A 13802-nucleotide genomic window follows, 5' to 3' on the forward strand; every position below is an offset into this window, starting at 1 on the left:
ATTGAGGCAGGAAACAGATTTAGATATGTGAAGCCTTCAAAATAGCCTGAAGGGTGACTTTGGTGGTCTCCATGGAAACTCATGTATTCTGTAGCTTTGCGGAGGACTTATACAAGAGCTGCTGCCTGGCTTAAAAAAAAAAAAAAAAGTAATTTGAAAACAAACAAACAAACAAAAAACCCAAAAAAAACCAAACCAAAACTGCTAGATATGAATTTGGGGTGTCCCAGATATACAGTGAAGCGTGGCATGTAGCAGAGGGGGGCTGTTCCGGAGCCCTTCTGGAGCAGCTCTGCTGGAGAAAAGCTTGTTGTGACTTTCTGGATTGCTGACTGCAATTTAGATTACGGTGGTTGCCCCAGGAAGAAGCAGCTTCACAGGATCACTCCTTGGTTTGCGCTTATCTGTTACAAATACGACTGCAGGATGGTCTCTGTTCGGACTTCGCACATGTCCTGTTGCTCAAACTTTCAGGTGCAGAGCATGCTTTGGCTGCCAGTCTCTATTTTGGGAACAACTTGAAAAAGAAATAACTTTAAAAAGAAAGTACTCAAATTTTATTGAGACTTAGGAGTTCTAGAATGAGGCGATTGTTTTCTGGATGATTCTGAACTGTCTGTAGTATGCATGGCTGGAGCTGGAAGCCTGAGCTCTGCCCCAGGCCAGGAGCTCCCTGTTAGGTGGCATGTCTGACTCTTAAATAAAATGGGAGTGTGCAGGTGGGCCAGATGCTGCAGTGATCAGGCTGCTGATGGGCTGTACAGGTGCCTGGTTGTGAGCGGTGGTTCTGCTTAGCCGAAGGGCTGGGAAGGCCACCTGGAGCAGAGCAGCATGACGCTGCCCCTTCTTGCTGCTCTCCAGAAACTTTAAACAGGAGGCAAGTGAAAGCTCACTACTTTCCGAAAAGAAAAGAGACAGAGAAAATGTGTAGGAATTTTAGTCCTTGTTCTAAGGCATCCACAAATTTCTTTGCATTCTGCAAATGCTAAAACTGGGTGTGGGGTGGGAGCGTGCTGACTGCATCTTCCAAGAAGCTAGAACGAAGCAATAAAAAAAGAGAATTTTCTTTAGACTGTCTGAAACACTGACATCTCTTCTAATGGCTGTTTTTCAGCTGGGGGAAAACTGTTAAAGAATTGAGCTGACCCGCTTTTTCAGAAGCACCCGGGCAGGACTGTGCTCCAGATCCTTAGATCCAAAGGAGAATCTCTGCAAAAATCAGCTGCGGTGACTTCTCTAAGAGCTGATCTAAGCCATCTCTTTGAAGCATGAAGCATATCGGATTCTTAACTGAGATATGATGTCACAAAATTTTCATAGTTATGCCTGGATTTGCTGAGGGAGAAAAAGGCCTTATTCTGATCATCAGCAAACAGCTTTCTCCCCAGACTAGGGGGTTGCTGTTCTCTTGTGTTTAATTAAGCTGGACCCTAATGCTCAAATCAATGAGTCCAAATGCTAGTACTGTAGTCCACCTCTGTATCGGGGAGTCGGTTGCTTTATGTGGGGGTGGTTCTCTGGGATTTTTTGTTGGGTGTTTTTTTTTAAATATTTTCCTCTGCTGTTTCTCACAATTGATCCAAAGAGCACACTCTCTTCCCTCTGGCTCTGTTCTTTTAACCTTCACAATTGGCTCTCGCTGTGTGTTTTCATTCATGTAGACAAATTGTTCTGGCGTGTACATGATGTGTACATAACCAGGGCACGGCTGGGCGCACAGCACTCGGCTGCCTTCGCCAAAGGTGCTTGGCTTCGGCTGCCTGTACAGCCACCCTGAGGTTTTTTTGTATGCAATGGCATTTCTGCTTGCTCTTCTGAGCCTTGCTCAGGTTACGGTACTTGCCTTGTGTCTCCTTCCAAAGGGGAGAATAAAACCGTCTCCAGTTGGGAGGCAGATGAGTAAGGATACAGCAATGTGACCTTTGTAGTGGGCATTCAAGGAAGATAGGAAGACCTGTGAGATGGGTCATGTTATTTTAGCATTCTGTCTCTGTTACAGAGCCAGGTGGCATCGTGGTGGCCCAGGAAGCATGCAGCTGTGGCACTGGGGGCCCTGAAGACTGTCTGGCTTGCAGGGAGGAATGCTACGGTGGGCAGTGCACTTGGAAGGTGGGCCGCGGAGGGTGAACCACGCAGCCGTGGCCGTCGGGCACAAGGTCTATTCCTTTGGTGGATATTGTTCTGGAGAAGACTATGAGACTCTGCGGCAGATTGACGTCCATGTTTTTAATGCAGGTAAATGTGTCCTTGTGGTGCACAAAGAAGTGGCTTGCTGGGCTCAGTTATTAGTTTTCTTGCCCACTGCTGCTTAACATGTTACACTCTGTCACACGCTGTCTGACTCTAATTTCCAAAAAAGTTATCAGTGTAGATAGGAGCTTCTTCCCTTGTGCAGCCCTGTGTTTTCAGCTTCAGGGTCAGGGCATAGAGGGGCTGTAGTTCAGCTAGGATAAGGACTCATTAGAAGTAACCACATAGCCAATAGCTTGTTTTGTCCTTGTTTTCTGTGAACACTAACATAATTAGGTGCAAAGAGGCAATATTTAGCTGGCTCAGGTCTGCCATCCAGTTTGCAGCATGACCATGCTCAGCTGCCCCTAGCATGGAAGGGGTAGGGTGGGAGCCAGTGCATTCAGTTAAGTCTCCAGGTTTAGACTCCTGAGCTGTTTCCCTGTGGGGGCAACTGTCAGCTGCTGCCAGCATAATGGAGTCAGTAGGGCATGTGGCTAGGATGGAGGTCTTCCCATTTTGGCAGCAGCTATCATGCAGATTCACAATGTGGCTTAGAAAAGCATCTGGAGCTGGAGCCATTTGTGTAGGGTAGCCAGTATCGGTCAGGAGGCTGAGTTGGCACCATGACTGTGCTGGGAGAGGCTGTATTTCTTGATTCAGTTTCCTTTGAACTGAAGAGGATACTGAGCTGGTCCATGAAGTATTTCCCTGTAATTAAGCACGTGGTTGAAAAACTGCAGAGATGCTTGGATGGGTCCAGCTGAACAGACACAAGAGCAGAGAACCAATGACCGGTTTTGCAGACTGGACAACCGAACGCTCTCCTAACATGCACATGGCATGTAGATAAAACTAGTTTGTCTGTAAGATGCAGTGAATTCGCTCCTCTAAATCTGACTGTGGAGAAGACTGACTTGTGCAGTAGTGAATAAAGGTATTGGTTACACAGAGCTGCCAAGGTGACCTGCTCACAGTGTAGCTCAGGATCTTGTGAACAAAGACATTCATCTCCATCCAGAAAGACTGGACTCTCACACTCAAGACAGTTGAACGTTGTAGCTTGTAAAACGTGCCAGTAGAGCACCGCTCTTATGGTGGAAGCATAATTACCATGCCCAAAGGAATGCTCTTGCATTGTCCTCCCTTCTTACCACTCCCAAATATTAAAGTGTTGTGATGCTGCAGCCACCACATGGGAGGTGACACCGGCTTCCCAAGCCCTTGCTCAGTTAGCATTGCCAGGTTCCAGTGCTAAAGCCAAGATACCAGATTTTGAATGATCTCTTTCAGTCTTCCAGAGAGGAAGACTGTTTTAGGTAGGAAACATCCCATCTAGCTTGACTTTAGCATTGGCTGTGCTTCCTCAGTGCCCTTTCTGCCTCTGGGATAGATGATGACCTTTTAAGATGTCTGACCCTTTCCTTATGTTAGTATTTCAGGGGAACTGCAGACTGTTTTCTGCTACATTTTGTGCTATCTCTGTGTTGAAAACAAAACTGGAGACTGTGTGTGTGGGACAGGAAGGGTGTCAGGGTGTTTGTTATGTAATGGCCATGTAACACTTGCTGTGACTCTTGCACTGTCATTAAACCCTGTAATACCTGTTGACTGTTCTGGCTACTGCTGAACGTGACATACAGGCTGCCAGGAAGGAGAACCTGTAATCACAAGGAACTCCTATTAGTACCACAAGGTTAGCAGGGAGAACTCGGGTATGGAAGAGGGTAAAGGAGACAGAACTGTCTCATCTAAAGCTTAAAAAACAAAACAAAAGCAAACAAACCCTGTCCCTAAAAGCTGCTGCATTGCCTTACTTAAACTGTACTACTGCAAGTCCAAATGATGCCTTTAGGTGTGTTCCCTTGCATGTTGCTGCAGTGAATTATTCCTGTGCTGCCCATTCTTCTAGCTTTGAGTCTCTTAAAAAACGTCACTAGCCTGAAGTAGTGTCTGCATTCATTATCACCTCTGCACTTTTTCTTTTTCCTTTCCCTATTTTTTTTTTTTTTTTTTGTGCATATGCTGTACCTTCACTCACAGTCTAGGATGAGCTAGAGTGGAAACCTCTTCAGTGTAACTTATGCACAATGGAGTGTATTTCTGTCCAGGGTCCTCTGGTCCTCCAGTGCTTCCTCTAGTCTCGCCTGTGACAGGGACCTGTGGAAAAGTGTGCTTCCGTATTCCTTAACTAGCTACTACTCAGGGTCAGACACAGCTTTGTCTTGCTTACTAGACTGCTTCTGCCCCTTGTCATAGGGGAAAAAAGCACTGTGTAGAATGGGTTGTGACCTGTGAGCACATGTAGCATGCTTAGCATTTGATATAGGCTCAAACTTCTGCTTTCAGTGTCTCTGCGCTGGATCAAGCTGCCTCCAGTGTGGACAAACAGCCGAGACCATGTGAGAGAGGTGCCCTACATGAGGTATGGGCACTCAGCTGTGCTGATAGACGACACTGTCTACATATGGGGTGGTCGCAATGACACTGAGGGAGCCTGCAACGTGCTCTATGCCTTTGATGTCAGTAAGTTCCAGCTTCTCACTCTTCCTTGTCATAACTGCTCTTGATAAGACTTTCTCTCTGCCCCGCCGCACAGTTCCCCAACTTGTTTTCCTGTCCCTCAGTCTCTCTACAAAGTGACAGTCTGGAGGAAATGGTGCAAATGGGGAATTGGTGTCGCTGGCTGTTTCAGCAGGTTTAGAAGGGGAGCAGGGTGGCCAGTGTGTCTGCACGCTTGGCTTTCCCTAAAAGCCGTGGAACAGAGATTACTGAGCTTGTCTAATAGTCAAACTGGTTTTAATTTTTCTATCAGCTTTGTGTGCTCTCTCTGATAGTAACTACAACTGAAGCATTCTCTCTATGTGATGTATTATTCCTTAACTGTGGCTGAAGGTTGCAGCGAGAAGGGGCTAGAGCTCTCGAGGATTGTGGTTCCTCTCCAGGGTGGTCCTTCTTTCTGAAAGCACGCAGGAGATGAGGAATAAAACACAGAAGTAGTCAGGGACGGGGTGCCAAAATAAGGGAAGGCATGAGTCAAGTTAGATAAACCTGAAAGATAAACTCCTTGAGCCTTTCGGTTTGGCTTCTCCATAATGTTGCTGGAGCACCTGGGGAGAACAGGCATCATCAGAAACTGGGTGGACAGGAGTGTCGAGAAAGGAAAGGAGTACATGTGAATTCTGGAGGCAAGTCCATCTAAATACTGACTAGTAACTGGCTTGCTGGACTTGCAAGGAAATTGCTTGCTCTAGTGCTTGATCATGGGTTCTCTTCTTCACCAGGAAATGTCTCACAGCTTGGAGCTGCTCACTGGGCAGAGGGTTTCCCCCTTCCCCTGACACATGCAGCTGGGAAGCCACAGTAAATCTCTGCCTATGCAGAGGCCTTGTAGTGGGAGCTGCCTGGTCTCCCTGCTAACTCCAGCACTTTAGCATTAAGTGAAAATTAATGGAAAGGCCAGACTTGAGCCCTGGTCCAAACCCTCTGCAGCTGTCTGTACACGCTGTGCCTGTCCCCTGCCAATCCTGGAAAGTAAGGCTGGCAGTCATAGTCCCATGTCTGTGGTGTAAGTTCCACTGTAGGAGTTGCATCAGGCTGGATAAAGTCCTGGCTGAGTGCAAATTTGTCCCCTGAGTGCTGAGCAGATCACAAGTCGAGATCTTTTCCATCTCTAATTCGATGTGTTGCACTTGGGTGAGCTCTTGCTGCTATCGTGTGACTGGGCTTGGAAGCAGCCCCATGAAGGAAAGGAACTCGATAGCCGCTGTAGCTTTCTCACTAGAGGCTGCCCAGGGATTCTGTTGACCTTGCAAGACCCTCTGTGTGGTTCCAGCTGGAGCCTAGGTGGATAGCTGTGGCCGCAGGCCAAGTTCAGAGAAGTTATCCTCCTGAAGAATGTTGCTTTGGCTCCAATGTCACCACTGCTGAAATAAGCACTGTTCTTGGCAGCTCGCAGCAGTTATGGGAGGGTGGGGGAATGTCTCCTGCTGCCTCGAGGCTTATCTGTGCCTCTCTGGGCTCTTGGGACAGGTGCCTGTTTGTGCTTGGCAATGAGTTGCTGGCTTGGCTCCATGTTGCCCTGGCATGGAGAACAGCTCTGGCTGGATTTAAAGTCCTCCCCTAAATCAAGCCAGCCCCTGAAGTGTGCGGGCTAAGGTGCTGAATCTGGCTGGTGCAGGCCCGCAGGGAGCAGTACAAAGGGAACCGTGAAGGGTGGAGAGTGAGGAAGGCTCCCCTTGAAGAGGGGTTGAGAATGTAACAAGAGGAGCAGGTAAGATAAGGAGAGCTGTGCTGCAGAGGTGGGGATGTGCACAGTAGCTCTGTTATCATGGTGAGCTTGTGGTTAAGTGACTTCTGCCTGGATTTAAGAGCTGTTTTTCCTCAGTCAGTTAGTCAGCATCCCAATGCCTTGAGGTCGGTTGAGCCACTTAGCATCATTGCTTCATTGTAATTGAAACTGTAAATGCAGAGTTGATAAGTGACTCACCAGTAGGCTTTGCAAGAGATTCAATAAAAATAACATTGCTCAAGCAGTGCCGTACTACTCACTTAAAACGTGAGGTGTTTGTAAGGTCGGGTGCAGTCAGTGGCCATGCCCAGGAGCTGAGACCTCTGTCACCGTGCCCCTCTGTGGAGGCTCAGGCAGGTAGCCTTGCCTGAAGAAGCTTGCAGCCTCTCTGGAGAAGCAGGTGCTGTGTGTGAGAGAGAGAAGGATTTCTGTCTTAGAAATGAAGAACAATAGTAAAGAGCTATCCCATCCCAACATCTACTATATTTTCTTAGTGTTGCCTCCTGTTTTGTTTCAGACACGCACAAGTGGTTCACACCAAAGGTGTCTGGAATAGTCCCAGGAGCAAGAGATGGGCACTCAGCTTGTGTCCTGGCAAAGAGCATGTTTATCTTTGGAGGCTATGAACAGCTGGTGAGTAGTCTCTGTAACTGTTATTTGGTGATCCCTTGGGAAAGATGGTGTTCCTACCCAGGACATTGGTAGAGGCAGGATACAGGGGCATATTTGTATCCATAGTTGCTTTAATTTTATAACTTGGCAAAGTTATGGCGTTAATTACCCACGTTATGCTCATTGTTTTGCAGAGAAGATGGTTGGGGGGAAAAAAAATGGTGAATTTTTTTTTTCTTTCCCAAAACATGTAGATATATGGAGGTAAAAATATTAAAAAATATTTATATAATTTTTCTTTCTGGCTCATTTCTCAGCCACATTTAGATAGATAAATACATAACATTTTTAATAAATATATATTGATCTACATTTATTTTAATTTGGCTGAGAAATGAGCCAGAAAAATCACTCTCCAATGTCTGCAGTGTTGCTGTGAGGTTTTGTCCTAATCTGGTGCATATTCCACATATTCATCTGTACCTGCTCTCACATCTTGCTAATCCCCTCCAGCAAAAAATTGCTTGCCCTCCCATTAAGAATAGCCAAAGGTTATCCTGCACTAGCTGTCAGTGTGCCTAATGCTCCTTTGAGCAAATCCTTATGCTCTGATCTTAAGAAGTGGGTAAATACCATTTCAGCCTATTACCAGGCTCCAGAAAAGCTGTGCGAAGTCACATCTGTTTATTTGGCAGAAAGCTGGGGCTCTGTTACGGCAGTTCCTGGGTTATTCCCCATCTTCTGAGCACAATAGCGTGCCAAATCCATGATCTTGATTACAGCAGCAGGAGCAGTTCAAATGTGGCTTGTATTTAATCAAGACCAAACAAGCCTGTAGCTGTCTTGCTGCTATCTCCCCCGCGTGGAGGAGCAGGAGTGTGTGCTGTGCATGTGAACGTAGGCTCTTCCAGGCAGCTAGCTGCAGATGAATTTTGTGAGATCCTCAGAACCCTGAGTGTATTTGCTCCTGGATGTTTAGCTTCCTAGAAGTAATCTTAGCTTCTACCTCTCATCAAGTGGCCTTAACAGAGCCAGTTTGACTGTCCTGTTAGTGCCTGTTTCTTCTGTTGCTGCATGGAGTGGAGGCAGGGTTCTGCTGTGAATGTACATATTGTGTGCAGGACAGCCTTGGGAGGAAGAACTGAGCACCGAATAAATGGGAAAGCTGCAGGGAGAGACAGGACACCTTTTGAGGAGAAATGGGCTTTGCCTCCCTCTTGTTAAGTGACAAGTGTGCTGCCTACCCTGACATTTTGGAGCAAGCACCATGTCTCTGAGGAAGTACTGACTCCAAAGGGATGCTCCAAGTCTGTAGGACAGCGTCCTTCTTGGGGCCAGATGTGACCAGGCTTCTCAGTTGCTTTGTGACCAGGCTGCCCTGCTGTCTTCCAGGCTGACTGCTTTTCAAACGATATCCATAAATTGGACACCACAAACATGATGTGGACCTTAATCTCTGCCAAGGTCAGTGTCTGCTTTTCACTCTGGTTTGTGAAGTCTCATATCTGCTGTTGGGGTAGCTGCCCACACTTGTCTCCCAGCTTCTGTCTGGTGTGGCTGGGATCTTCAGGAGGGGAAGTTCTCCAGGAGAAGGCAGCCACCCCAACTTCCCCATCAAGATGTGTCATCTCCCTGAGGAATCTGCATTCTTTCTCTTGTTCTGTTCTACTCTGTCCCTGCAGGGTACGCCAGCTCGCTGGAGAGACTTCCATTCAGCTACCATCATTGGAACAAAGATGTATGTATTTGGTGGCAGAGCTGATCGTTTTGGGCCATTTCACTCCAACAACGAGATCTACTGTAACCGCATTAAAGTATTTGATACAGAAACAAACTCCTGGCTGGACTCTCCTCCAACTCCAGTGCTCCCTGAAGGCCGGCGGAGCCATTCAGCATGTGAGTGTGGGTCTGCTGAGAGAGGAGGACAGTGGAAGGAAATTACTGCCTGCCTCAGGAGTGTCTGGTTTGCTGGGTGGAGATGTGGGTTAGCAAGGGGTGCACACAGCCTGGCTTCTGTGGAAAGCTGCTGCCCACTGAAAAGCCTTGCACGTAGCCCTGCACGTGAAGGTGACATAAGTGAAGGTGGATAACCAGCGCCTCTTCACTTTTTGTTTGATGTTGGGACAGGGACCTGCTGGGCTCTACCTTGGGTGGCACACTGATATCTGTGCTTACTCCCCACAGTCAGCTACAATGGGGAGCTATATGTATTTGGTGGCTACAACGCACGCCTGAACAGACACTTCCACGACCTCTGGAAATTCAATCCAGGTATTTATGCTTTTAACTTGTTGGAGTGATAGTGCTCAAAGCCCTCAAGTGTGTGAGAGCTCAGGTGAATGTACTTTCAGAGGGCTAGGAGCCTGCTTGGGGGGAAGTGGCTCTTCTGACAGCATTGACAGGAACTTGCTACCATGCTTGGGACCCCTGTTCCTCCTCAGACTCTCTCAAAATCTCAGGAAGTAGAAAAGGAAGTATTGCTGAAAGACACAGCTAATCAAAGCGTAGTTGGAAAACTTTGTCGTGTTCTTAAATATGCAGAAGTGTTGGCAGAAAAGAAGACATGGGGAAGCAATGGGGTTAGGGGAGCGAGAGACCGTAGCTGGGGAAACCACTCAACTTGACCTGCAGCATCACCATACCACACTCTCTTGGTACCAGGTCAAACTGTGCAGCAGAAGGGGTGGTCCTTGAGCTGAATATCAGTCAACTATGAGCTGTTTTGGGGTCCTCAGGCACTTTTCACAGCCCATTAGACTGATTTTATTTGCTAATTGCTTTGCATAGTAAAGTTACCTGAAAGCAGCCAACTTGCTGTTCCCCAAGCTGATCTATGAGCTAGTGTGTGAGCTGCTGAAGCTTTCAGTGCTGTGCATTAGTGATTAATCACCCTCCAGCATCCTTGCCACAGAAAGCAGCAAGGACAAAGGCTGCTGTCTTCACCTGGTTCAGTTCCCCATGCCCCCACACCAGGCTGTCCCAGCAGTCTCCACTCTGCGAGGATGCTCTGTATTCACAGTGGCTGCCAGCAGATGGAGCTGGTTCCTGGGTCTTCCTCCAAATCTGGACCGCAGCAGGGTGCTGGGGAAGGGAGGCTGCCTGCCTGCCTGCTGCTGGAGCTCTGCCCTGTACAGCTCCCTGTGATGTCCAACCTGCTGCCATGGCAGCCCGGGGGTCCCTGGCACTCAGGCTTTGCAAGTGAAAGTCCTCGACCTGCAACTCCCATCTCAGGAGGCAGAGCTCCAGGGCTGTGCCTGGCATCTAAGCGACACTTCAGTAACAACCTCATAGAAGTGCATCATTTTGCCGCTAGCAAGAAGAGGAGGTCAACGGGAAGGGTGGATGTTGGCTAGTTGGTGTGGGGTAGTGGGCATCCAGTTTTGCTGTGATCTGTTTAAATCCATAACCTGCTTATACCTGGGTCTTGGCCAGGCTCTTGTGACAAGCTGGTGCACTCTTCCGCCCCTTAGTTTCTCTTTCTTGGAGGAAGATTGAGCCCAAGGGGAAAGGCCCGTGTCCTCGACGCCGGCAGTGCTGCTGCAGAGTGGGGGACAAAATCATTCTCTTTGGAGGCACCAGGTGAGTTGTGTAGGGTGGCTCTGTGAGAGGGTTTGCTGTTCCCTTCAGCACAGTGTCCCTCCACGCGCTGCCCCATGCTGTAGTCAGATGCACTTTAGAGGCACATGGCAACTGTCCATCTACCTTACAAGTGTAAGAAATCATGTAGATCAGGGGTCCTCTGGAAAAAGGTAAGGGGGAGGTTGAAGATGTCATGTAAGCTTGTAAAGCACCTAGTGACAAGCCTTCTTGTACAAGTAGAGGCAGAAGTATGTAACATCCTGTTCAGAAGGAGTTGTGTGTGGTCAAGCTTTCCGTGAAAGAGGTGATGGGGAGGGGAGGGGAGATTCTGCCATCAGAAGGACAAGTGTCCTAGTCTGCTGTGCTGTAGCAGACCTCAGACTGACTTATCCTCCACTACACGCTGCCCTGCTTTTCCCACCAGAGTTTTTCTTTCACTGGCAAGTGTGGTGTCTGCCGAGCTGCAGCTGGGAGCTGTTTGAGGAGCCCATACACACAACAAGGCAACATTTCCTTCTGTGCCAGCACTTCTTAGCAAAGTTTCCATTCACAAAAGGGACCTGGTGTTAAGGATTTAGCTGTCAAACACTGGAATTGATACTGTCAGGGTTCAGGGCAGCTGGATGTGGCCAAGAGCCTTAACAGCTGCTAAAGGAAAGGAAGTGGCCCATCACCAGGACATGCTCTATGCTGTCTGGAATGACAAATTGCAGCTCTGGAGCACAGGCCTCTTTGCCAGCATCTACCTTGCAGAGACATCTGAAAATGTCTCTGTTCAGCTCTCCACATGGTTTGGAAAGATTTGGGGCTTTCTCTGGGACCCTGGCAGTGGCTTTTTGGGGATAATTCTGAAGACAGGTTGGGGCAGAGGACAAAGCAAGGCAGGTTCTGCTGATGGGCTGACCATACTAGTGTGTAATGGAATGAAGGGCCTTTAGGCCCTGGGAGTGCTGGGGGGGGTGTGCTTAGTTGTAGGATGTGTGTGTGAGGGAGTGCTCTGTGCAGGTGAGGTATGCAGAGGTGCTGAGTTTATCCAGTCTCCTCAACAGATACTGGGTGCTGCTCTGTATGGTAGAAGGCTTGGTAGGGCTTGATGGCAGTTTTGGATGCTCTCCGATGCTGCGGTGTGGATTTGTGTTACAGCAGCAGCTGAACTTTGATGTTAAACCTAGGCACTCCCAGGAAATGCTAGCAAACCACAACAAATTTGACACCAGCTTTTTGGAGTTTGGTCCATCTCTGCCAGGCAACGCAGCAGTGCCTTGTCTTTTCCACTGAGTTACTTCAGTACTCAACTTGTTCCTTAATCCAGGTTCAACCTCAATGCAAGCCAGTTCATTAGCACTAGTTTGGGATAGGAAGAGCTGCTGGCAGCCAGGAATGCAGCCTGCTTGGACTGGAGGGAGGGTCTTGCAGGCTGGGGAAAGGGGAGATGGGGGTGGGGACTGTGCTCGCTTCCTGTAACAGTTATCAGGTGTATTCTGGAGCTGCCTGGCGAGATAAGAAGTTTTCCAGGAAGTCGTTGTAATGGAGAACTCCCTGTGGTCTGCCTCCTGACCTGTGCTCCCCTGCCTGGGAAGGGGGAGGGGGAGTGCACAGCGCAGAGGATCTGGCAGGGCTTCTTGGAGGATGAGTTGGCAGCTTGCTAGGAGCAGCACTGGCGGATGGCCCCTTGAAACCCATTTGTGTCCTGCCTTCCCTTACAGGATTCATGTATGCTGTACACTGTTCAAGAGGCACTTCGGCAGGGTGCCTGCTTCTGTGGCATCCAAATGCTTAGTTTCTTTTGTAGTCCTGCCAAAGCCTGGTCTTTTTGCCCCAGCTGTGGTCTCTCTACTGTGGCCAGCAGCAATCCTGTAACTTGTGTCCCATTTAAGTGACCAGGAAGTTAGGTAGCACTAAGCTCAGTCATCCCATTAGCTGTGTCACAGCTGTGGCCCTGGTCTGGTTTCCTCCCAAGCCCACCAGCACTTCAGCATGCAGAGACCATCCACAAGGGAGAACGAGGTGGGGAGGGAATGCTATAAAACAGAGTTTAGCTGAACAGATGCCAATCCAGGTTTGGCTTGAGGCTGTGTTTTCCCTGACAAGGCTTAGAAATGCCTGGACTGGCGAGGGAGCAGGGGCTCTCACTGGGTGCTTGGTGCAGGGCCCAAGAGCATTCGCCAACATGCTGAGTTGCTGTGCAGCTGGAATGAGCAATTTTGCTGGGTTCTGGCTGGCAAAGGGGTGCCCTGCACCCTGCTGTCTGGGAGTTGTGGCTCTCTTGGTCTTGAACTCCAGACTTTCCCTAGTTACTTGCAGTTTGGTGACTAAAAACACAGATGTGGTGCCTGCTGGCTTTCCTTTGAAAGATAAGGGATGGTCTAGCGTTTCCTGTGACATGGATGTGAGACTAGATTGTGGCGTGGTGAGCACACAAGGGTGGAATTAAAGGGGCTCTTGCCTGTATCCGCGCAGATGGGACCCATCAGCAACAGGTCTTCTCTGCCAGCAGTGAGCTGTGCCCCATAGTTTGTGCTGGGGTTATGGGAACCTGGCAGGGGGGCAGGTACTGTCTCATGTCCTGTGAGATGTGAGGCTTAGTGGGTCATAGGTGGGGAAGCAAGTGACACTGAGGTGAGAAGTTACTGCATGAGATCACAGCTAAGCAGTGAGGACACACTGAATTGCCTTGTCACAAACCAAAGCAGGACTTAAAACACCTTTCCTTTCTTTCAAATTCTCCAGGCAACCATCTGCCATGGGAGTGCTTTCCCCTGGTCCAAGCACTACTGTTCCAGCACAGGCTGGTCTCTGTGCTAGGGCATGCAGTGACCAGTCTGTCAGGTGCTTTGGCTGTTCTGTCAAGACCGCAGAGGCAGGGAACCATAGGTGCGGCTGCCTGTTCTGTAAAATGCCTGAAGTCATAGCGCCTCACTAGCATTCCAGGACCAACATCAGACCAGGAGTATCAGCAAATTGGGATTGGCTTAAAATGATAGCTGCACTGATCAGTGCTTGACACGTGCTCATTTACAGTCTTCTGAAATGCTGTCCCCATTTTGGCACAACCAGGGGGCTGTGGCTGGGGCCCACCGTGATTTCTGCT

At 48.8% G+C, this 13802-nt stretch overlaps 1 protein-coding gene across 1 annotated transcript in view; it reads left to right on the forward strand.

Annotated features, from left to right (window-relative positions):
* The first annotated feature begins 1995 nt into the window (after positions 1-1995).
* Positions 1996-13802, forward strand: part of KLHDC3 (kelch domain containing 3) — a 14848-nt gene continuing 3041 nt past the window's right edge. The window contains exons 1-7 of the mRNA XM_009586904.1: positions 1996-2235; positions 4579-4755; positions 7038-7153; positions 8525-8596; positions 8815-9028; positions 9317-9403; positions 10603-10711. Of these exons, the coding sequence (XP_009585199.1) occupies positions 2082-2235; positions 4579-4755; positions 7038-7153; positions 8525-8596; positions 8815-9028; positions 9317-9403; positions 10603-10711 (929 nt within the window). The 5' untranslated portion in view covers positions 1996-2081. The remainder of the gene's footprint in view (positions 2236-4578; positions 4756-7037; positions 7154-8524; positions 8597-8814; positions 9029-9316; positions 9404-10602; positions 10712-13802) is intronic.

The sequence above is a fragment of the Fulmarus glacialis genome, unplaced genomic scaffold, assembly GCF_000690835.1.
Source record: "Fulmarus glacialis isolate BGI_N327 unplaced genomic scaffold, ASM69083v1 scaffold23840, whole genome shotgun sequence".
Lineage (NCBI taxonomy): Eukaryota > Metazoa > Chordata > Aves > Procellariiformes > Procellariidae > Fulmarus > Fulmarus glacialis.